This window comes from Myodes glareolus, chromosome 4, assembly GCF_982192425.1.
Source record: "Myodes glareolus chromosome 4, mMyoGla1.1, whole genome shotgun sequence".
Lineage (NCBI taxonomy): Eukaryota > Metazoa > Chordata > Mammalia > Rodentia > Cricetidae > Myodes > Myodes glareolus.
The window spans coordinates 112149355-112172410 of NC_142029.1; the positions used below are offsets into that span (position 1 = coordinate 112149355).

General features: G+C 44.3%; 1 protein-coding gene across 1 annotated transcript in view; it reads right to left on the reverse strand.

Moving 5' to 3' along the window:
• Positions 1-441: 441 nt before the first annotated feature.
• The window catches only part of Maml2 (mastermind like transcriptional coactivator 2), a 321989-nt gene continuing 299374 nt past the window's right edge, over positions 442-23056 (reverse strand). Inside the window, exons 3-5 of the mRNA XM_048433497.3 lie at positions 12435-12638; positions 7597-7708; positions 442-4150 (exon numbers count right to left, since the gene is read on the reverse strand). Coding sequence (XP_048289454.3) covers positions 3132-4150; positions 7597-7708; positions 12435-12638 — 1335 coding nt within the window. The 3' untranslated portion in view covers positions 442-3131. The remainder of the gene's footprint in view (positions 4151-7596; positions 7709-12434; positions 12639-23056) is intronic.

The window sequence follows — 23056 nt, forward strand, 5'->3', positions numbered from 1 at the left end:
TATCTCCCTAGCCCTGCATAGAAAATTTCCAACATCTAGAATCCCAGCTTTTTAAGTGGACGGAGCAACACTGAAAAGAGATGAGTGTGCATTTTATGCCTATCTAAAGCTCCCTGCACAACACGGTTTCCTGGGGGCTGGTGAAAGGGCTCAGCAGCTACAAGAGTGGTTGGTACTCACTGCCCTTTCAGAGGACCTGGGTTCAGGTCCCACATCAACCTGTAACTCCATCTCCAGGGCGTCTTCCAGTCTTGGCAGGCACCAGCATCCACACATACATATCCACACATACACATAATTAAAAAGCACAAAATAGATCTTTAAAAATAATAATTTTGTGCATATGTACCTGTCGCTGTTAACTTTGGTTATCCTAACTGTAATGCCGTAACGATAACATCGGTGACCGACAATATGGACTCCATACAAGAAAACCACGTCTGAATGTTTTAACTATTTTTTTTTACACATGAAATTACACACAATACAAAATACTCGTGTTACAAGTTGGAATCTTTACATTCGTGGGTTCAGGACGGCAATGCAGGTAACACCAGCACCTCACTTGGTGACTCATTTCATTGGGCTGAATACAAAGGCAAAAAGGAATTATTTGCCTACATTACTTTTGTGTCTCTGAATTTAAAAAAAGAAAGAAAAATGACTCCTGCCTTCTCTGCTGTGTGTCAGGATGATAAGCAATGTCAGCAATGAAGTAGTCTGGCATTTCTATCAATGGGAGTTTGTGTCCCAATAGCTCTTACGTTGTAAATCCTGAGGCTCTGCTAAGGGTGTCTGTCAAACTGTCATTATCTCAGCTTTTGGGAAAATTACATCATCTTTGGTAATAGGCTAACCACAATCAGAAACTATAGATTACACCCCACAAAGAATCCTGTATTTTAATGAATAGCTGAATAAATACACATTAATTATGAAATTCACATTAAGATAGAAGAAAAACCAGCCATTCTGTTTGCGTTGCCTCTTAGTTGAACAACTGGACAGCTGCTACAAATTGTACTGTTTGTGTTGGGGTGAGAACAAGCTGAATCACGGGGCTGCAATGGAGAAATCCTGCAGATCTGTACAGTAATCTGGAGGAGCCACAAAAAAAGCATGTTTATATACACAGTGTTTTCCCTCTTTTTCTGCATGGAGAAACATTGTTTTGTATAATGGGGAAACACACGGTGGAACACATGCTACAGGAACCAATACAGTTTGCACAGCAGAATAATCAAATAAGACGCGAGAACCATGGGCTTGATAAAGAATTCCGAGCTGGAAAACACAGCGACGACAGGGCGGGATGGAAACCTGGAATGCTTTCATGGAGGTTTCAGAATATAAATTCATCTAGCAAGCCTCTTGGTAGTTTTTAAAAGTTTCCACTCCATCACTACGGTGTAAGTGTAGAGCTAAAAATAAACCATCGTATCATACAAAACTTTGTATATTAGCATACAAAAGGTAACAATTTACTTTTTGTATAAAATATAACCTTTCGATAGTATATTTATTTCACATATGTATAAATATAATCCAAAGAATATGTTTTAAGTATTTCTACCAAAATATTCTTTACAAAAGTTTACAAAAACAAGTAATTTATTACTATTTACAAATCAGCACGGGAGAGATTCTGGGCCAGCGCTCTTGGTGCAGTGGATCGGGAGGCGAGAGCCCAGAGGCGTCGTAAAGACTAGAAGAGGGCTATACAGAGCTCTAAAATATGTGTTCCTTTTCTGAACAGATTGGTGAGGATTTGGTGCCTCAAATAACTTGAGTTAAACCACCTTTGATGTTTAAGTGTGTGACTGTCTAGCTCAAAGGCTGCGGGTGGCCTTCGATTCTCTGGCTTTAGGCTAGTGGTGGTGGTATTTCAGAGCCATCTCGGACCTACACACCTCCTCCACTCTGCAGTGGACATAGATGTGGACACTGGGCTTCAGTGACCCAACAAAACTTAGCCCTGAGGGAGGAAAGCTGGATAAGAAGGGACCAGACAGCATATGGCAAAACTTCCCTGTGTCATGGAGAGTGACTACACTCAGATGACACTGGGCTCAGCTGTCTACCCAAGGCCAAGTGCTGTGTCCAAGGAAGGCTCTGTTGTCTCAGTTACGATTTCCTCTACACTCTGTGAAAAGGCTCTGTGCCAATCCTCACACCCTTCTCCTGTTCCCTATCTCCAATCCAAATAGGACGCTCTAATCTCACTCTAGTTCAAACCTTCATTCCTTACAAACAAGTCTCAGGCTACCAAAAAATAGGAGGTCGAGGCTCAGTTTTATTCTGCTTGAGCACAACCGTGGGCATCAATCATAGCTAGAAACATCTCTGGTTATTTGTGGCCATGTGTGTCTCCTACATGGCAAAGCTCAATTTTTTAAGTGAAATTTGATGTAGGCAGTTGTGCACTGATACTTTGGGGTGAAGGGACAAGTCTTGGTTAGCTTTAGCAGTCAGCAGGGAAGCCTCATGCAAGCTGCAAGTCCTGCATTCCTGTTTCATCACGAGACACAGCATCCCACCAAAATACAAAACACGTGGGAAAACTACAAAATGAGGACTGCAGCTAGGAAAGAAATCGTCTAATCTGCTGGATGGCTTGGTTCTCTGGTGCTCTCTTAGTTACTCCAAACAACCATAGAACATGTCAATCTTTCCTGCAAGTTTTAGGAAAAGTAAAAGAGAAGATAGTGGAGAAACCTAAGCATCCTGATCTACCAGAGCAGATGGCAGTCTACTGCTTGTTGCTTAGAACTAACACCTGTCTGCGATACGGGATTGAAACAAGTCTCAAGTTCCTCTGTGTTTCCTTCACCGAGAAAAGGAACTTGGGAAGACCGTTTGACATAATTAATTACACACCAACATCACAGTTGTGTTTGGATAAACTGGACATCACGTCCTGATGCTCAGGCAGGGAAAAGCGATCCCAATGTTTTAATATCAGGCTCTGGATTTTTGAAACAAGAACGAACCAGCATGTTGATCACCGTGATTACTGTCAGCTTTCCATTTGGATGCCTGAGTTCACTGGGATGCTGATCGGCAACTTAGCATTACAGGGTCCTTGGCAAATACTGCCTGGAGCCTGCGAACCGAACCGGCGTCCTTTTCTCTTAGGAATTGCTCCCCAGGATTTCATCAAGGTTGATGTCTTTCATCCAGTCGTCATTGCCAGGCTCTGTCTTCAATAAAGAGTCGATGAAATCAGCATCACTATTTAGGGCAGGGCCCATGTTGTCAGTCTGCTGACTGAGAAAGTCAAAAGCTAAATCGCTGCTGTGGTCAGTGCCTTGAAAAGCCCTGGAACTTTGGTTGGATGAAGGAAAAGCGTTGGGCGTCAGGGATGGTGGCTGGCTGGTGCCTGTCCGCGCCTGATTCAATCCTGTTCCTGACGGATTCATATTAGACAGACTCTGCGAGCTCAGCTGGCTAGGTCTGAGGTTCAAACCCCTGAGTGGACCCAGAGTTTGCCCATTTAGTGCCTGATTCATTTGGTTCATAGGTCTCATTTGTACTGCTGGCGTTAACTGGCTAGGGGGCGCCACCGCCCTCTGGGAAAATGGCTGGCTCCCCACTCCCGCTTGCAATGACTGGTTTGGGGTATAGGCTGCAGGTGTACCTGTCGGGAAGCGGACTCCTGTGGATTTGAGGGCTTCCTGTGGTTTCGCTGCTACATCTTGAGAAGCCCAGTTTGTTGCTGTCGTGTTGGATGTGATCATGACGGTGGATGACCTCTGGGCTGGCATGCCTGCTAAACTGGGGGGCAAATTTGGCCTCAGTTGTTGTGAACTGCCAACAGCTCCGGCTGCAAAGGTGGCCACACTGTTACCGTTATTTGCCCCTAAGGGAGATGGCCGTGGCATCAGGGGGTTGTTCTGATTGGTTATCAGCGGAGCCGTGTTTCTCTGTTGGGTCAGCTGGTTCATTGCTGAAGTGACATTGAAGGTGGCGGGCTGGGTGCAGGGCAGGTTTCCATACACTCCCATGCTCTGAACTGCTGTGGACAGCAGCGGCACTCTCATCCCGTGAGACGTCGACGGCATGAGGCTGGAGTTGGGCGTCAGAAGGGTGTGTGTTGAGACTGGGTTTGTCAAAGTCTGGTTAGAGTTTATATTCACCGTAGATGAGCCACCTAAGACAGAGACGAGAATTACGTTCATTCATGCTATTACGGCATCCCCGGGTGCAGCCGACAAGAACTTATTGGTTAATAAGTAACATATGACGTACAGTGCACAGAAAGAAGAGACGAGAATTGGGAGAGCATCTCCCTAGGTCACTTACACGCTACAGAAAGAAGACTGAGATGGAATGGTTCTATTTTATAGTTTTTATTTTTATTTGCCTTCTGAAGTCATTGAGGTGATAATCAGTCTTTCATTTTGAATTCTATTATGTTCCAGCTGAGAAGACTACAACTTTGATTACTAGCTGTCGTGAAATCCAGGCCACTCCTCACCCCAGGGTTCAAATGAGCAAGTATATGTGGGGGTAAATCCTACTCATGGCGACTACACTAATATTCCTAACCTGTGACCTGGAAAAGCATGTCTAATTCCTTATGTGCATCATCTTTATTCAAGGAGCTGCTATGAGTGGCTTTCCTGCATCCAGAAGGCAAACAAAATCTCATCTCTAAGAATCTGGAATTTGATGTAATTGTGCTCTGGCGATCGTTTCCATCTGAGAAGCCTACTGGAGGGTGTGCGATTATTACTGCACTGCTACTGAACACCCCACCAGCCACCCTTGCTCATCAGTCTCCTGTCCCGTGATGTCCCCTAGGCCCCCAATCCTTATATTTTCTTCAGGTTTCAGACCAAGCCTGAAGCTCTTGTTTGAAGCTCTTCCTGATATCCTAGTCTCACTTCTTTGGCTGCCATTCTCTGTTTGATTCTTCCCTGGAGCACCAGGACAGTCCACCAAGCCTCAGAAGGGCTGACAGGCAAACTGTCAACAATTGATTGAATGGGGCACAGATCTGGATCCCAGGATGCTGGACAAGGCGGCTCCATACAACAGACAGTGACTAACAGATGCCCCGAAATATCCCTGGCTCGCTAAGGTTGAAGTCACCCTGAGAAATCAGCTTGCAAAGCAAAGCTGTAGGAAAAAGCTGCCAGAGACGGCACAAGGGTAGGCATTTCCTCTTGTTTCCTTTGCAGGCCGCATTCCAGGTCTAGTACTGACAGGGTTGGTGGGCAACTGATTTTTGAAGGATATAATAAAGGAGACAGAAGGAAGAATGAAACCCAGAGAAGTTACTCTCGCAAAGATACTGAAACAGAGCCACGCACACAGCGATGAACTAGGAGCTGTGTGAAGAGAATGCCCACAGGTGACCGCTTAGGATTCCCCTGCTGGTATGATGTATAACGTGAAAGACAAGGCCAAGCCACCCTAGCTTCCCTCTTCTCTGCTTTTCTACTCAACTAGACCCCCAGGGCAGGAGGAGTCTCTTTCTCTACTGTGCAATGTGTATAAGAAGTTTCCAAGGTGGAGGGATAACTCAACGGGGAAATGTGTGCTGAAACAAACACAAGCAAGACCCTGGACTTAATCTCTGTCTCCACCAGAAGAATTATTTCTGGACTGATGTTAAAATTTAAAGCAATACGAACGAGTTTCTTTTGTTTTTTTGTTGCTTGTTTTAGTCTCAGAAGGCACATGAAGTAAAATGTCCCAGAGAGGACCCTTGTCCTCTTTGAGTTGGCAGCGGTATGCAAAGACTTTTCGCAGGAAATGCACACATTTTATTCGGAAGGAGCTATTGGGTGGGTGTCCTTGCCCATCACAGTCTCCCTCTGAGACTCGGTGTTGATATGTACTGCAGTATGTTCGCATGAGAAAGCACACACCCTGAGATTCCTGCTCAGGGAAAGCCCACAGGAATACCTTCTGCCTGAGGTGAAAGTGAGAGGCAAGAGTCCTTGGAGACAGCTTTACAAGGGGGCATGGCTCCTGCAGGAGGCTCCTCTCCTTTCTGCCTTTCCTCTCCCTGCCTAAAAAATAGACATGCAAGTTCCTGATGTGGTGGCTACAGGACAGCCCTTAGGATGGGAACCACATGCTAAGGAAGCAAAAGAAGCCGGCCTCTGGCGATGCTGTGGAGACAGCTCCTCAGTTCTGGACTCCCATCCGAGAGATTCTTTTACAAGAACGGGAAAAGAAATCCTAAACACCTACCTAAAAATTTGTATACTGTTTCAAGTCTCACAGGTTCTCTAAAGCCCGTTGTTTGCCCGCAAGGCCAAGATCCACATCAGAGCTACATTGTTTCTGAGCACAACCAAACTGAGGACTCGGTCTTTGCATTTAAACAAAATCATCTCAGGAGAGGGACTACATATTTCCATTTCTAATCTCAGCGGAGAGAGATGAGCTGCTGCGTTTTCAGACATTTGAAAGAATTACGGAAACTGATTTAGCATATCTGTAGCAGGACAGGAGGTGGCAACAGGAGTGACCACAGCCTCTTGCTGTCTGGAGAATATTCTTGATGAGTTCTTGGACAGATGGAGACATGGAAAGAAAAAAAAGTCGAGAAACTGAAGATACTAACTTAATGTAGCAAGAGAAATCAGAGTTCTCCACAGCAGGGACTGGAGTAGTTGGGGGAAAGGAGGGAGCAGGAAGAGCATGGACCAGGTTTGGGGAAGGTTCTTTGGGGTTCAGAGAACTTCTGAAGAGAGTTTTTTTTTTTTTTTAACCATAAGCACCTGTCCTATTCATGAGAAAGAGAGTAGGTAAAAAGCTCTGATTTGTGACTTGAAAAGAAACACAAACTTTCTTTTTCTTTATAAAAAATGCAATTTGCTTTTTAATTTTTCTGGTTGACAGGGTGATTTGTTTCTCATGGAGAATACTTGGGGGGACGGGTTCTGAGGGAGACTGAGGAAAGATGAGGTTTTATGCAAGTTCCAGGTGGTATTCCAAAAAGGAGCTCTTTCTACCTAGCTTTATTCTGCCTGGGTCACGGTCAACATGAGGAGGAGGAGGCGTGAACACAGGAGTTAGAAAACCTTCGGGATTTTAAATTCTCACAAACAATTAGGGGAGTAGTGAACGTGTGAGCACAGACACGGAGAGTAGTGAACGTGTGAGCACAGACACGGAGAGTAGTGAACACGTGAGCACAGACACGAAGAGTAGTGAACACGTGAGCACAGACACGGAGAGTAGTGAACATGTGAGCACAGACACGGAGAGTAGTGAACGCGTGAGCACAGAACATGGACAAGCAAGAACTCATGAATGAACAAAGTGTGGTCTGTTTGAGGGTGAAGGGATGAAGACAGAATTTCACACTCTAATCTGAGCTAGCCTGGAGTTTACTATGTAGCACAGGCTGTACTGGAAGTCCCAGCTCTCCTCCTCCTCTGAGTGCTGGGATTACAGCGTGAGCCATGAGGCCAGTTCTCTGTGTGCTCTGTGTCCGATGTTCAGTGGGGGACAGTGAAAGGGCGGAGCAGATGTATTATCCAAGGTGGGGGAGAAAGCAGGAGAAATGGAATAGGTTTTTAATAGTTTTTTTTTTTTTCACAGCTATGATTTGTATTCGTTTTGAAGAACTCTCACCAGAATACTGAGCGGCTGGCTGCAAACTGCCCGAATTTCTTCTTTGGTCTTTGTAGTCCGGGGGTGGCCTTGTCAGGTGTCGGTTCATCTGATCCTGAGGGGAAAGTTTCTCCTTGAAAACACAAACGAAAACATTGAATTGAGTGAACATTTCTTCAGTTACAAGCGTCTGTACGATGTTCAAAAAGGTACAAATACAAGAAGAATTTAGTCTGTGCGTTGTGGTGCATGTCTGAAATCCCAGTCCTCGGGAGGCAGAGGCAGGAAGGATCACAAGCTTGAAGCCAGTGTGGGCTACAGAGTGAGAACTTGTATCTCACAAACCGAAATATTTTGTCCTATGGGTTTGGATTAAGATTTATGTGGTAGTGTCAATTCAGAGACAGATCTTTCCGTTTGAATCACTTCCCCTATGAAAGTGCCATTTCATCTCCTCCACAGATTTTTGCTTTGTGTCTACTGAGTATGTTCATTTCCTTCATTTTGTAGTTAGACTTCAATTATGGGGTTCAATTATGTGGGCTCAGGGTGGTACTTCTTGTTTTATGTTGTTGCATGTTGCGTTATGAGCTTTGGTGTCATAGACTCTGGAGAAAGGTTTGCCAGGTAAAATGGAGCACACCTGGCTTTCAATGATTTGATCTGGCGACCTCTCCTTGGAAGAGCTGTCACGAGACTTGCTAACCTTGCGGGTACTGATGTGGGCACCATATGCACGAGGTGTCTCTTCTACCTGCTCTTAGCAAACCTTTGAAGGGAACGCTGCTTATTTTCATTTAAAAGAGGACACGCAAGATCATTAGGCTAAGTAACTTGCCCTCCCAGAGCCTACAGCCATACAGCAGATACCAGTTCCAGAGTCAGGAACTCAGGGCCCTTCATGCCTCTCAGTATTCTGTTTGAAAATCATCCTCAGATTCTTTCAGTACGTGAGTTTGGCTGGTAAGAGAGGAAATGGGGACGCTGTTGACTGCTGCCAATGTCTCAACCGACCTTCAGGAACAACCCCACCGCCGTCCTTACTCATAGCAGCGAGGAGCATTGAGGAGCACTGTCCTCTCAGGAGGGCTGAGAGAGCCTGGGTGACCTAGGGAAGTGGAGCATTGTCCTAGATTGATGGAAGAGTAGCTAGGACGCTAACTGGAGAGGTCACATCTTGACCTTGTCTGTTTTTAGATAAAATGATCAAGTGACCTGTCTGTTCTTGGTTTATCATGACACCAGAATAACCCTGTCTGAGTTGGCACGTGTCAAGACTTTATGTTATACAAAGGACAAGATACCCAGCTGTGCCTCTCCTAACAGCTTGGGATAGGGATTCCTGCTGGTTTTTTCTTTCTTGGTGTGCTTTGGAAACTTTCTGGAATGGCTTCAGTGCAATTCTGTATACACGATAAAGCAATATCCATTTCTAAAGATAAGAATAATTGGCATAGGTGGAGACAGAAGACAGTAATTATAGGAAAGTCAATACATAGACAACCGTAACCGACAGATGAGGCCATTAGCTGGAGCCAAGCGCATCTGCCCCACTCAACCTCATTGCTTGAACTCAGCTCTGAGATCTCCTAGTGGGATGTGTGTTCTCTGAAACGGACAGGAGAGGACCTTAAAATAACAACAAACCAATTTCATTTTTTGTTTCTAAGAAAAAAAACCAAACTTTAAAAACTCATAGAGTGTTTTTGAACACCAAGTAATTCATATAAAACATAATTTTGATGAGCTAAGCATAAATGAACCAGAAACAGATGGATTACATTTCTTTTAAACATGGGTTTACAAAGTAAGGAAAACTATTTTTTTTGGGGGGGGGAAGGGGGGAGTTGCCAAAACCCTAATTGTTTAAGAAAGATCCTGGGGTCTCCCACCAACTCAGTGTGGCGGTGAGCAAGCAACCCTATTATAAACACTTGTGTGAACTGACAGTTTTGATTGTTAAGCCAAGAACAGAACTTTGTGAAATCTTTTTTCCAAGAAGCATATTTCATATGTAATTAGGTGTTATTGCTGTTTGTATGATAGTGCCTGCGTGTGTGTGTGTGTGCGCATGTGTGCACATGTGTGTAACAATTCGTTTCTTTACTCCCAGCCACACACTATATTTCAAACCCAGATTTATTTCATCTTAAGCAGTTGGGCTTTTCTCACATAGACCAGTTGATTTGCTCAAAGCCTTAGCATATACATCTCTGAAACCCCGAGTTTCCTACTACTTTATGTTGTCTGAAGATACAGCAGAGACTATGTTGGCATGCTACAAGACCAGTGAAGTTTGGATGCCAACACTAAACAGAGGAAGCTACAATGAGGCTCCAGGGTAAACTCACACCTGTCGTTGAAATTAGCTCTGTATAAAATAAAATGAGCTTTCATCGTGGCCCAGCCTCTCTTGTTTCAGTGGTATCTGTCTTGCTTTGGTTCCCTTAGCCATAAAAATGCAAGATTTGGGAGGTTCTAGGATCTCTTTCATACTCCCCATGTAAGGATGAGTCCTTTTGTTCTGCAAAACCTCGGCATGGTGCCTGGCACACAGGAGATGTATGACACAAGTTAGCAATGACGATCAGGGTAATAAGGGCTACTCATCTCACCTTCTGCGTGTGTCACTTTGGGAGAAGGGTGGAGCGAAAGACTAACAAACTTTTATGGAAAAAAAGCCTCTATTTAGGTGCCCATCTGGCTTTGCCAAGGCCTTCAATGGCTACAAAGCGTATGCTAATGGAAAGAGGCACCAAAGGCTGCTTCTTCCTGGCTATGCTAACGAGCACGGGCAGCCTGGATGGCATCTAGACAAAGAGAAGTGTGAATGCTTTGTAAGAAGCACGGAAAGTGCAGCTCCGTTCCCATTCAGCTCTCCACTGCCCTTTGCACCTGTCCCATGAGACTCAAGAGGGCTTCAATGGGAGCCAGGCCAGCACCATGGCCAGGCCCCCAAGAGTGTGTGTGTCACTTTTAATCAGAGGCTTTGAACAGAAGCAGAAACTCCGGAAGCTCCATCTTGTAAAACTAATCAAATTTACAGTGTCGCTAGGAATAATAAAAGTCTTGCCAGTAAGTTTGTTTGAAATGGCGCATTCTCTCCTCTTCACTCTTGTTTCTAGGCTATTCAGGTTGTAAAGGACAAAGACCGGGAGGCGGAAGAAACAGTTGCGACCACAGATCTCAGACACCTGGAGCTTAAGTGCTCACTGACTCTTGCCATTCCTTTAAACACACCTGTGGCTGCTACACTGTTACTAGTTTATCTAAAACTAACCAGTAAATACATGCCAGGACTGCCTCTTTGGTCTTTGACCAGCCCTCTGCCTAAAATGGTGGACTCCACATTTTCTATCAGAATACCATTGTCTTACCATGTCAAAGCCAAATTTTAACTCATTTTGGGAGATGATTTACCAGATTTCCAAATTGGAGCTCTCCTACCGGCCTCTATCTTTTAGTTGGTTGCAAATCTGAACACAGTGTTTCTCTTCTTCTTCTTCTTCTTCTCCTCCTCCTCTTCCTTCTCCTCCTCCTCCTTCTTCTTCAACTGCCTTTCAGGCAGTGTGACTTAGCCAGCCTCTTCCTCTGGCCTCTGTGTCCTCCACTTCTCTATCCTTGACCATGCTCTGTGCCTTGACAGTATGTGGGTCCTTTGTGTACCTGAGTCTTGAGAGTGCTGGATTTCTGGGCCAGGAGGACCCCTCCCACCATCCCACTCTTCCTCCCTCCCAGCTCTCTCTGCACCTTCTGATCTTTAGTAGATGTAACCTTTCTCTGTAGAAATTTCTCTACAGCATACCATTTAAGCATAAGCATTACAACAGCTTATTTATTTGATGCCCATAGTGGTTGTTGGGCTCCATTAGGGCAACAAACAAGGGCTTGTTTGTGGCTTATATTTTTATGATCTTTCAGTATTCATTGAATATTCATGGTGTTTTTAACACTTGACCTTTCTGGATGCTTCTAAAATGTTTTTGTTTGTTTGTTTGTTTGTTTTAGTATAAAATGATTTGATTGGCTTTTTTCATCTTGGCAGTCAAACCCAGGACCTAATTCATGCTGGGCATACACTGCAACTGAGCTGCATCTCATGGCCTTGTCCCTTCTCCTTGCGTCTATTAGCTCTGAACTTTTAGGCTTTGTCCCTTTTGGTTTCACTGGGCTGGGGAGTTTGAAGGGAGAGGGTGTGGCAGTCTTCAGCAGTGGAGTTTGGGTCAGATGTGGTGTGCTGTCTGAGGCTACCGAGGAGTGGGTAGATAAGATACTGAAGCAAGGTTAGAGCTTGTCTGGTGTTTGGGAAACAGCCTTGCGCTTATTAAAAGGTTGGGTCAATATGGTGAACGTGGACACTTATTTAAAATATCTTTTTAAAAATTCTGAGATGCTTTGTTTTTTGGGAAGCCAAATCTTGTGGTGAAACTCTTGCTAGCCTTTAAAAATTCCCTTTAAAGCTCATTCACCTCTAAAAATCAGTTTGGAGTTGGGATGATAAAAGCGCAGTTCACTCTTTCCAGCCCTCCAGGCTGGGAACAACTGAGATTTCATTCACTCCATTCAAAGGCCCTGCTGGTCACAGGCATTCCTGAACTGGGCAGGGCTGGTCATCAAGGGGACGGGTACTCCACGTGCCTAGCAGCTGGTAAATCAGGGTTGTTTTTTTGTTTGTTTGTTTGTTTGTTTTCTCCCCTGCATTTTAAATGCGTGGGATTTAGTTTCTCTTGCCTCCAGTACACCCTCATTACTGTCACAGAAGTAGATAAGAGAACACAGCAAGGCACAGAAGGACAAAGGGACACAGCACCTCTCCAAGGTCAAGAAGTTCACACAGAGAAGTTAGGAGGTAGCTTTACCGAGTCAGCCAGCATCTGCTGCTGGAGGAGGAGCTGTTGCTTGGGCTCCATGGCTGGCCTGTGCAGGGTCTGTTTCTTCCCCATCATTTGCTGACTCAGCAGAGACTGCTGGTTGCTCATGAAACCACTTGCAGGATTTGGATTCGAGCAGGAGTTGGGACTTGGACTGGGGCCTGTATTCTGGCCTACCACAGTGTGTTGATCCTGCAGAAGAGAAAGGGAAAGGGGGAGCTACTGTGAGTTAAATTAGACACCAGGAGCACAGAGATGTGAAGCTTAGATGCCAAACATTTTCATCCTGCTGGAGAACAAGCTTGGTTGATGGGCTGGACATCTGGAGAACGGCTTTTGAAACATAGACAAAGTCATTACCTAACATAGAGCACAGAGCAGGTAGGTGAAGGGTGGGCACTGGATAAACTCCCATCTGACTCTCAGGGCAGAGTCTCCTCATTCCAGGAGGTGTTTATGGGACTTCAAAGAAAACTACCATGGGAATATACAGTAATGCCCTCAACAGCTCAGAAGGAAAGGCAGCAGCCATTTCTAACGCCAGTGTGCATTTGTTATTTCTGGTCCTATAATAAAAATGGTTTCCGACTATGTGTTTAAAAGCTGAATAGCCATTCTGGACACGAGGCATGTGTCTTTTTACACAGAGACTCGGGAACTTAGTGGCAGTTTACGCTAACGGGACACCCTATTCACTGGTAACGGCAAGGAGAGTCACAGCACACACCAGGCAATACTGGATACTAACGAATCACCATGCTGATCTGAGGACTCTACTAGTTTTTCACCATTGGTAGATTAGAACCCTGCAGGAAATGGAGCTCAACCCTGTGAATATCATTTCCCAGTGAAATGTATGCAGAGTGTTGGAGGAAGCCGCTAGGTAGTTCCCGACTGCTCAGCCCCCAAATAATCACAGAGATGATGTAAGAGTTCCCTGTGTGCTGTGATTACCATTAATGAATAAAGAAACTGCCTTGGCCTGTTGATAGGGCAGAACTTAGGTAGGCGACGAAAACTGGACTGAATCTGGGAGGAAGAAGGTGGAGTCAGGGAGATACCATGAATCCACCACCGGAGATAGACGTGCTGAAATTTTGCTGGTGACCTTGTGGTGATATACAGATTAATGAAGATGGGGTAAATTAAGATATAAGAGTTAGCCAATAAGAAGTAAGAGCTAACTTATTTAATTAATACAGTTCCTGTGTGGTTATTTTGGGGGTCTGGGAGGCTGGGAAATCAACAAGCGAACAAGTGGCCTCAGATCTAAGCTAGCTGGGTAGTTGGGATGAATAAGTGGCCTCCTCCTATACAGAGAAACTGTATTAATTAAATTACTGCATGGCCCATTAGCTCTGCTTCTTATTGGCTAACTCTTGCTTTGATTTAACCCACTTCTATAATCTGTATTTTGCCATGTGGCTTACTGGCAAAGTTACAGCTTGTCTGACTCTGGCAGTGGCTTCACGGTGTCTCTCTGACTCCGCCCCGCTTTCTCCCAGCATTCAGCCTAGCTTTCCCTGCCTACCCAAGTTCTGCCTTGCTATAGGTCCAAAGCAGTTTCTTTATTCTTTAATGGTAATCACAGCACACAGAAGGGACTCCCACATCAACAGAGCTCTGTGCTAGTAGGGCTCCAAAGAAACTAGAAAACACAGTCCTCTTGGAGGGTCATATCTAACCAAGGGTTGGAAAATGCTCGTATGTACAAAGGTCGGGAGTTATCAAGTCAGCCTAAGCAGAGGGTCATATTCTTGTAAGCCCAGCTCTCGGAAGGTAATGGTAGGAGGACCGTGGGTTCAAAGTCATCCTCTGATATATAATGAGTTTGAGGCCAGTCTGGCATTCAGGAGACTGAGCCTCAAAGAATAAAATACAAACCACAACAAAGAAAACATTATAAAATAAAAATTTAGGTTATGTAAAAGAAGCAGAACATCAGCAATCCTCATCCATTGATGGCAGGGTTCTGGGAGGTGGGTCCCTCTGCACATAAGCCAGCTCATGTTTACAGTGCCTTAGAGGCCAGTCCAACCCTCGCTCCCCAGCATGTGTTTACAGCAGACTAGAAAAGGAACTGTCATGAAGTCTGAGTCCTAGGGTGAATTAACTTCTCCCTTATTTCATTTTTTAAAATGTTAGCTGCAAAGCACTTTTCAAAAGAGTAGAAAAACTACCAGTCTGAAACACAGTGCAATAGGAAACGCGGTTCTAACAGCTGCCTCAACAGCAAAGGGTCTAGAATAGTAAGGACAACCACGTGCCCAAACTTAATGCATAGGACAGTCGCAGCATTCAGGGTTTTCCAACATTTATCCAATCCTCCCCAAAAATGAGCAAGAGTTTGTGTTTTCATCTCAGTTTTGAAAATGAGATATCTGAGCTGAGGGAGCCCCTGGAGTTGCGAGAGTGGAGGAGGGTTTGAGGCCAGGTCAGCCGGACTGAGAATGCTGCCTCTCGACACAGTCAGTAGACACCGAAGAAAGAATTTTGTGTGAGCCATGCACCCACCAAACGGTCATCTTGTGTATGATGTGGCCCCACCTTCCATACGGCTCATGGGAGTCCCTTTCTCCCATGGTGTATCTTTCAAGCCACTAGGAATGTCCCTGACACAGGGACACAGAGGAAGATCTGGGAGTCAAATGTCTTGGGAGGAAAGTAGAGGAGGAAATACGCAGGGGTGAGGGTGGGGGCTGAATCATTCGGGCTCCTCCGAGAGGGAAGCAGAGCCTGTGGTGGGAAGCAAGAGACAGCTGAGGAGTTAGAGCCCTCGGAACTGACAGTGGAAGGAGTCGAGCTGAGAGAGAATGCCCTGGAAGCAGCCGTTAGACCTCCGCACTATTTCAACCCAAACAATCTTTTCTAAGGCATAAACTGAATTTTTATGCAAGGTTTTGAAAGAAAATATTTCATGTTTAAAGGAAATGATTGACAAACAGGTAGAAAAATCTAGAAGACTTTTTGTTCTCTTTGAATGGCTTTACAGGGGACTAAAAAGGAGCTCTAGGGAATGGCCATCCCAGTCCCCGGGAGAACAAGAGGGTACAGTCAAAAGACTGGCTCCCAGCAAGGCCAACCACGATGGCCACTCTCGGCTCCTAATGAGATTTCAAGAGTGCATTTTTATTTTTACCTTTGACTTTTCAAGCAAACAAGTCAGGCCTCACAGACCACTGAAAGGGGTTCTGTGACAACCTTACCAGAGACGCAGAGTTCAGTCTTACCTGGAGGGGACACCTATGTGTGCACCCTCAACTTACACGTGAGCTTACAGTGTACACTGGTAGGCGCTCCATGCCCCCGTGCGTGGTCCCTCACCCATGAACAATGGGCAGTTCTAATTGGACTCAGAGTCGTAGTAATAGCACAAAAAAGGAAAACATGAAGCTGGGGGCGAGGGACTGGGGGCACTAAGGGAAGCTGGAAAGAAGCAGTGGTTGATAGATAGGAGCAAACTACATTGCATTAATGTATGCGACTTTCAAAGAATGAATAAAATATGACTAAAAAAAAGCAAAAGAAAAGAGATGGACAACATGTTTGGTGCTGGCAGAACGGGTGCGCTTCAAAATAATTTCCAGAGAGATCTGGAACAACACCCATCTCTGAGATTCATAAAGGATGTGCACGCCAAGGAAATGCAGCTCTTTTTCTCGCTAATCGAACAGATGGACTGTTCTAAATTTAGTTTCATTCCTAGACAATACCAAAAATATTCTGGGACCCTTTTCCCTAGAGTCTCAAGTGTTGTCCAAATTCGAAGCTAGTGCTGGGGTAGAGAGACATGCCCTGGTGTGGTGGGAAGAGAGAGAGAGACATGTTCTTCTGGAATTTTGTAGATTTTTCACCTTTGAACTTGTAGCTCAGGGACTTTACCACGGTACTCTTGCACATCCTTTCAGTTTCTGATTGAAGTCACATTTAGCTGCTGTCACATTTTCTGCCCTTATGTTAGCTGTGAAACACAAGACACCTCCTTCACAGACATGCCTTCATTGCCAAGATGTTGTGCAAACTTCAGTACATAAAATATTTTGAAAGAAAAATATGCTCAAGTGCATTGGCTTTGGTTTCCACATCCAGGCTTGCTGCTTCTCCTAGATTCAGCAGCGGAGAACTCAACACCGTAGAAGTCACCTGGTTCTCCCTCCACCTGGTACAGCTCTCCCTCTGGAGGGCAAATGAAAGTCATGGTAAAGTTGTCACACTCCCAGCTTCCATGACACTGTGTGTACATGTATGTGCTTGTGTGACTGTGCATGACTCATGCCTTTCCATTGATGCAGTGTTTTCTATCATAGAAAGCCCAAGATTCTAGAGAAATTGGAATCAAAGATTGATCTGGTAACAAGTAACAAATACACAACTGATTAACATAATTAACTCAAACTATCTTTCATTTATGTTTTTTTTTCTGTTTTCAGCTCTAGTGTTTGATGCTAACCTACCCTGTCTTCATTTCCACTTAATATATAGTCATAGGTTTTCATACCCATGGTGCATATGTATATTGAGATGATAGGTGTGCACTCCTACATGCACCTTTAGAATATATATATGTATATGTATATATATTTCTACTTTAATTTTTTGAGATTATAATTTAATTATAATATTTCCCCCTCCCCTTGCCTCCCTCCAAACCCTCCCTTATGCCCTTCCCCCCTCAACTTCAAATTCCATGACCTCTTTTTTCAGCAATTGTTACTGAATTACAATCTTATATGTATGTGTATATACATACATGCTCCTAAATATAACCTGTTGGGTCTATGTAATTTTACCTGTGTGTATATTTTCATGGATGACCATTTGGTACTGGTACTACTTGGTGAGCTCTTTCCTGGGGAGGACCACCTCTCCCACCTCAGCTTTCCTCAGTTGCTATAGTTTTTTTGTGTAGGGTTGAGGCCTCAATTTAGAATATTTAACGAAAGTTTGTATGAAGAAATCTTAGGATTGAAAAGTAGAGGTGAACCTTGGCAAATGGATCCTACTTTACCAAATAATCTCAGTATATTGTGGCCAACACTTGAGTAATCTTACTAAAAGAGGCTACAAAATAAAAATGGTGTGGTTATTGTTTCAATGTGAAACAAGGAATCTGTCTGTCAGGGAGGACTAACTTCAGCCAAAGGCAGGAGGTGGTTGTATTAGACATGTCAGAAGTCAGCAAATCAAAGAATCCACCAGTTTCTTGAGAGGCAACTGGGCTGGGAGGGCCTACTGATTTAGTCACTGTTAAAACAGTTTTGTGAGCTTCACAGACACACAACAACTTTACAGAGGACCTAAAGTTTAAAATAAGCATTGTTCTCCTTTATTTAAAGATAACTAAAGAATATTGTTAGTCTATGCATCTGAATAAAATGGCTCTCTGTGTCTCTAATTTACAAGGAGGATATTTAATGCTTTTCCCTCACAAACCCAAGTCCTGCGAGTTACTAGAGATCCCTGGGAGGGAGGATTTTGGCTGGAATGACAACCTTTTCTTTTTCTTGGCTTCCAGAGCTAGGCATCTGCAATTTGCAAAACAAATTCAAGATAAAGTACCCAGCTGGGCCGGCTGGTACAGTAGAGCTCACAGACTACTTTGCCATTCAATCGATCTTTCCTCTCTCCTCCCTTCTTGCTTTCCCTGGCTCAGGGAACGAACTGCTCAGCTATTCCCTCGGGCTATTTGTCTTCAGCTCTGCTCGTTGATAAAGCCATTTCTTTATCGCTCTGCTTGAGAAACTAGCTGCCTGAGCTCTTTCTTTCTGGTTCTCTCTTGCTGGCAAGCCTGCTCCTTCAAGTCGTTTATTTGGGCTTCTACGTGGTGAGGTGGCTGTGGGCAGCTGAAGTGATTAAAGGGCCCATGTTTGACACAGTACAAAAGTGGCAGAGACGTTTCTCAGAAACTGCCTGGGAAGGAGTTTGGAAACGGAAGAATCAAAGGGATAAGACACTCCTATCTCAGGTTGGGGACTTTAGTTTAGGGCTTAGTTTCAAGGGTCAGCAAATGACACAGAGGGTACAGCACATCCCACTGGCCACTTGGCTTTTTGTTGTACAAACAATATGTAAGTCAAAGTGTGGGTCTCAGTTCTGATGACATTGTATTTACAAAAGAAAAGCAAACAGCTTGTAGCTGCCTTCACATTATAATGAGAGTTCAAGAGTGGTGGCTGGAACCTTGTGACTTTAAAAGACCCAAATATTTACTATTTGGCCTTAAGAGAACACGTTTCCTGCCCCTTACCTATGCCAGCCAAGTGATGCTAGAAACTGAGTCTTAAGTAACCCTACCATGGTGTGTTAGCGCCATCACTACCCTTCCACCAGCACCCACGGCACATGTTGGCAATGAAAGATACTTAGAAACTCTTTGCCCAACTCCACATTTTAGGTGAAGACTTTCTCTCAAGACCTTAAGGAATTTAATTAGACAAGGTCACACATCTAACCAAAAGATGAAGAACACCTAAATCCTGGGAGATGTATTACATAAAATACCCACTGACTAAAGAGATGGCTCGGTGGTTGAGGTCACTTGCTGCTCTTGCAAAGGGCCTGAATTCAGTTCCTAGCATACACTTGGCGATTCACAACCACCTGTAACACCAGCTCCAGGAGACCCGACACCCTCTTCTGGTTTCCAAGGGCACACACACATGCACATGGGCGCATGTACACACTGGGGCACATGGGCACACATGGGCACATGGGCACGCACTTAATACACATAAGCTTATGCAGGCATACACACACACACGTCATTTTTTTAAATCTAAAAAAAAGAAAAGATTCATTTGCTCAAGAGATTTGCAGCTTGACTGATAGAAATGATAGGTTTGTGTGTGTGTGTGTGGGGGCTGTGTGTTGGAGAAGTTTGACAAGAAAGGGGACTGTATTGAACTTAGCATTTTCCTTTGTCCTCTGAGGTAGTTCAGGAGGAGGATGCTTTTCCTCCTTAGTCCCCAAACACCCCCCATCTCCCCCCCCCCCCTCAGCAGGGAAAGTCTGAGCCTGCACTTGTGGTCTCCTTGGTTTTGCCGATGGAAACGAGGCCTCCTTCAGATATTACCTAATTTTCAAGTCACCAGGACACTGTGCTTATTTTTAGCCTTGGGGTGGACACCTATTATGGATTGGCTGTGAGAGCGGCTCTATGAGGAGGCTGCTCTGGGCTGGACGGTGGCCAGGAGCAGAACATCAGTGGGTCAGGGCGGAGTGGGAAAAATGTGCTCACTCGGGGGAAGGAATGAGAAATTCTTGAGCCTCAGAAGGCTCTTTGTGGTGGGCCTGAGATGTCTGCACTGGAGCTTGGCCTTCAGCTCCCTGTCTCTGGGGCAGTGTTTTGTTGAGATGCCGTGAAGATTTCGCGGAGCTACCATTTCTGCCCTCCTCTCGTCTCCACAAGCAGCAACCAGCAGCTTCATGTACTGTTTCAGGAAGTGTGCAAATCCCCTAAAGGCACAATATTTGTTTTTGAGCATAACGATGTATCTTACAAACAACCGCCAGCCGCTGACTAGGTATTTAAACCCAGAGCCTGTGGGGGACTTTTCTCAACCAAAGCATAAAGGTCCTATCTGTCTGGAACATTCCTTCTCTGTTTCTCCCTCCCAACTGATGCTAACTTCTCCTAGGTTCAACTCAAATGTTTATCAGGAGGTTCTCTCTGACTCCCCAAGGCTGAGGCAGGCAAGGTTCTTCTGTGTCTGAGACAGACGGCACTAGCCTGGGCCTCAGTGTTTGTCTCCGAGTGGCTCCTTGGTCTATACCTGTTTGTCTTCTAGCAGTGTGCTCGGATGGCTGTAGTGTTCATCAGGATCGACCCTAGTCCTGGGCACAGTGGGCTCCTATAAAAGCGTCCTGATTTTAAAAATGTATACGAATGAACAGGGAAGCAGTTCAGATGGGCTTCCTGTCATAAGACACAAAACCATAATTTGTCAAAGTGCCGATTCTCCTCAGTGATCCTGGGGAACTAGCAGAAGGGAAAGGCAAGGGTGGAGATAAGTTCTTTTCTTTTATTTTTTTTTAATAATTTTGTTTATTTATTTATTTATTTTACAACCCAGCTGCAGCTTTTCCTACTTCCCCTCCTCCTAGACTCTCCCTTGATGCCCCCCACCACCCCGGCTCCGGTTCCCAATCCACTGTTTCTGTTTAGGAAAGGCCAGGTCTCCTATGAGTATCAGTAAAAAATGGCATATCAAGCTGCAGTAAGACTAAGCACCATGTAAAGGCTGGGCAAGGAGACCCAGCATGAGGAGTAAGGTCCAAGCTCTTAATCCCAGTGTTTACAAAGGGGTGTGCTCCCACAGAGAGGCCCTGTGAAAAGATGGGTGGCAGGTGGGAGATAAGGGAGCTCGCATTTCCCACAGCAGGGCAGCGGTGAGGACAGCCAGAGCAAGCCATCTGAAATAACTCCTATTGGAAGGTGTCAGTGTTTGCAAACTAGAAGCCCAGGTCATGCATCAAAGGCTTGACATCTCATTTAGCCCCTTCCATAATTACATTTTAACTATTATTCCAATTTTATCTTCAAGGAGGAGATAAAAACAAACTTATTCTAAAAGGTGAATGAGCTTGGTAATGCACAGAATATTTAGAAAATATCCCTGTGTTCTAAGAGCCATTTGAAAAGTGGAGAGCAGACGTAACCAGATGAAATCCCAACTCCATTTTCAACAAGCTGAATGGGGGTAGCAATATCACCAGGACAACTTAAAGACCAAAGAGCACACAGTGAATAAAGTTCTTGTATGCGTCCAACCTCAGATAGACATTAATATCGCTGCTTAAATTAACCTGACAGTTACTGAACATCATTTAGCTACATGACAACTGATACCAGCTAAACACCAACAAGCAATAAATACTCAGTCCCTTCCACTTATAGAGGCTAAACACCAACAAGCAATAAATACTCAGTCCCTTCCACTTATCGAGCTAAACATTATCAGTACTGCTTCTACCAAAGGAAACAAGAGTGGGAAGCTGGACATGTGGGCAATTTTGTCATTGGTAGACTGTATCTCATGAATGGCTCTGACATTATCCCCTTAAACAATGACGGCTCAAACGAATGCTGCGGGGCTCCACGATCACACCAGTTACAGTCTTTGCCTCACACGGAATGTAATGTTTGGAGGGGGGGTTGTTTTCATTTCATTTTATGTGTGTGGGTGTTTTGTCCCATTTGGCCATTGGAGTTTCTGCTGCTGTGTTACAGTTCGCTGTGAGTGTGGCCTTTGGAAGGACAGCTGTTGCTCTTAACAGCTGTGCCATCTCTTCAACCTCTTTTTGTCTTTCTTTTTCATTTTTTTTTTTTTTTTTTTTTAAAAAACTGGGTCCTCACGAAGCCCAGGTTGTTTTTAGATTCACTACGTAGCTAAAGCTGACCTTGAACTCCTGGTCCTCCTGTCTCCTCTAGCTCCTGAGTTCTGAACGACAGACGTGTGCCACCACTCCCAGCCAGCACTGACAGCGTTTTCTGTGGCTGAGTAAACCTCCAAAGCTCACACTGAAACTTTATCCTCACGGTGGTATTAGAAGGAAGGGCATCTTGAAAGATGATGGAACTGTGGGGGGGCACCTTTGGAAAAAGGCTAAAGCCCCTTCCTAACAGGAATTGTCTCAGCCCATCCTGCCTTCTGTCTGACTGAGGGAAAGAGCCACCAATGAGAGGCCTCCCTCAGCAGACACCCGTGTCCGTTCCTTGACTTTAGACTCCTCAGGCTCTAGAATCAAGAGCTTTGCACTTCATAGCTTTTGTAGTGATGGGTTTGCAGCGTTTGAACAGTGCCTCACAAATGCACTAGGTACTGAGGAAAAGCTAATATTTATTTTTAACTATTATCAGCTCATGCTTTATATATTTTTATACACAAGTACTTTCTTTAAGGAGTCTGTTCCTATAACCTATGAACTTTTTAAATTTTAGTCTTTCATTATGACCTTGTGCTTTGCTTTCCAATTTTATGATGTGGAGTTCAGAATATAATCTTTAAATTTTAATATGGCAGAATAGTTGAAATTTTATTTATACTCAATCAAGTGAACAGTAAATATCAGTGGGAGAAAACAATTCAATGTCTATTTCTCAGCTGAGTGGTAAATATGATTTAACAACTTGACATGCAAAGCTCTTGACGCTCTTCGTGGGCACTGGTAGTGCACACCTTTAATCCCATCACTTGAGAGGCAGAGGGCAGAGGCAGGAAGATCTCAGTGAGTTCAAGGTCAACCTGGTCTGCAGAGTGAATTCCAGGACAGTGGGGTCTACACAGAGACACTGTCTCAAAAAAAAAAAAAAAAAAAAAAAAAAAAAACAAAGGAAAAAAGAAAACAAAACAAAGAACAAACAAAAAACCCAAAGGAAACAAAAACCAAAAAACCTCCCAAACAAACTAACAAAAAAATGAAAACAAAGAAACAAAACAAACAAAATTAAAACAAAACAAAAGCTCTTGTTTCTAATCAAATAATGGGTTGATTTAGGTGGGATAAAAAAAGTGTTTCTTTGCTTTCATAAATGAATGGAAGCTTGCAATGAAAATGCTAGAAAAATGTATAGATAGAATGCCAGACATATTCACATACATGAATGCCAG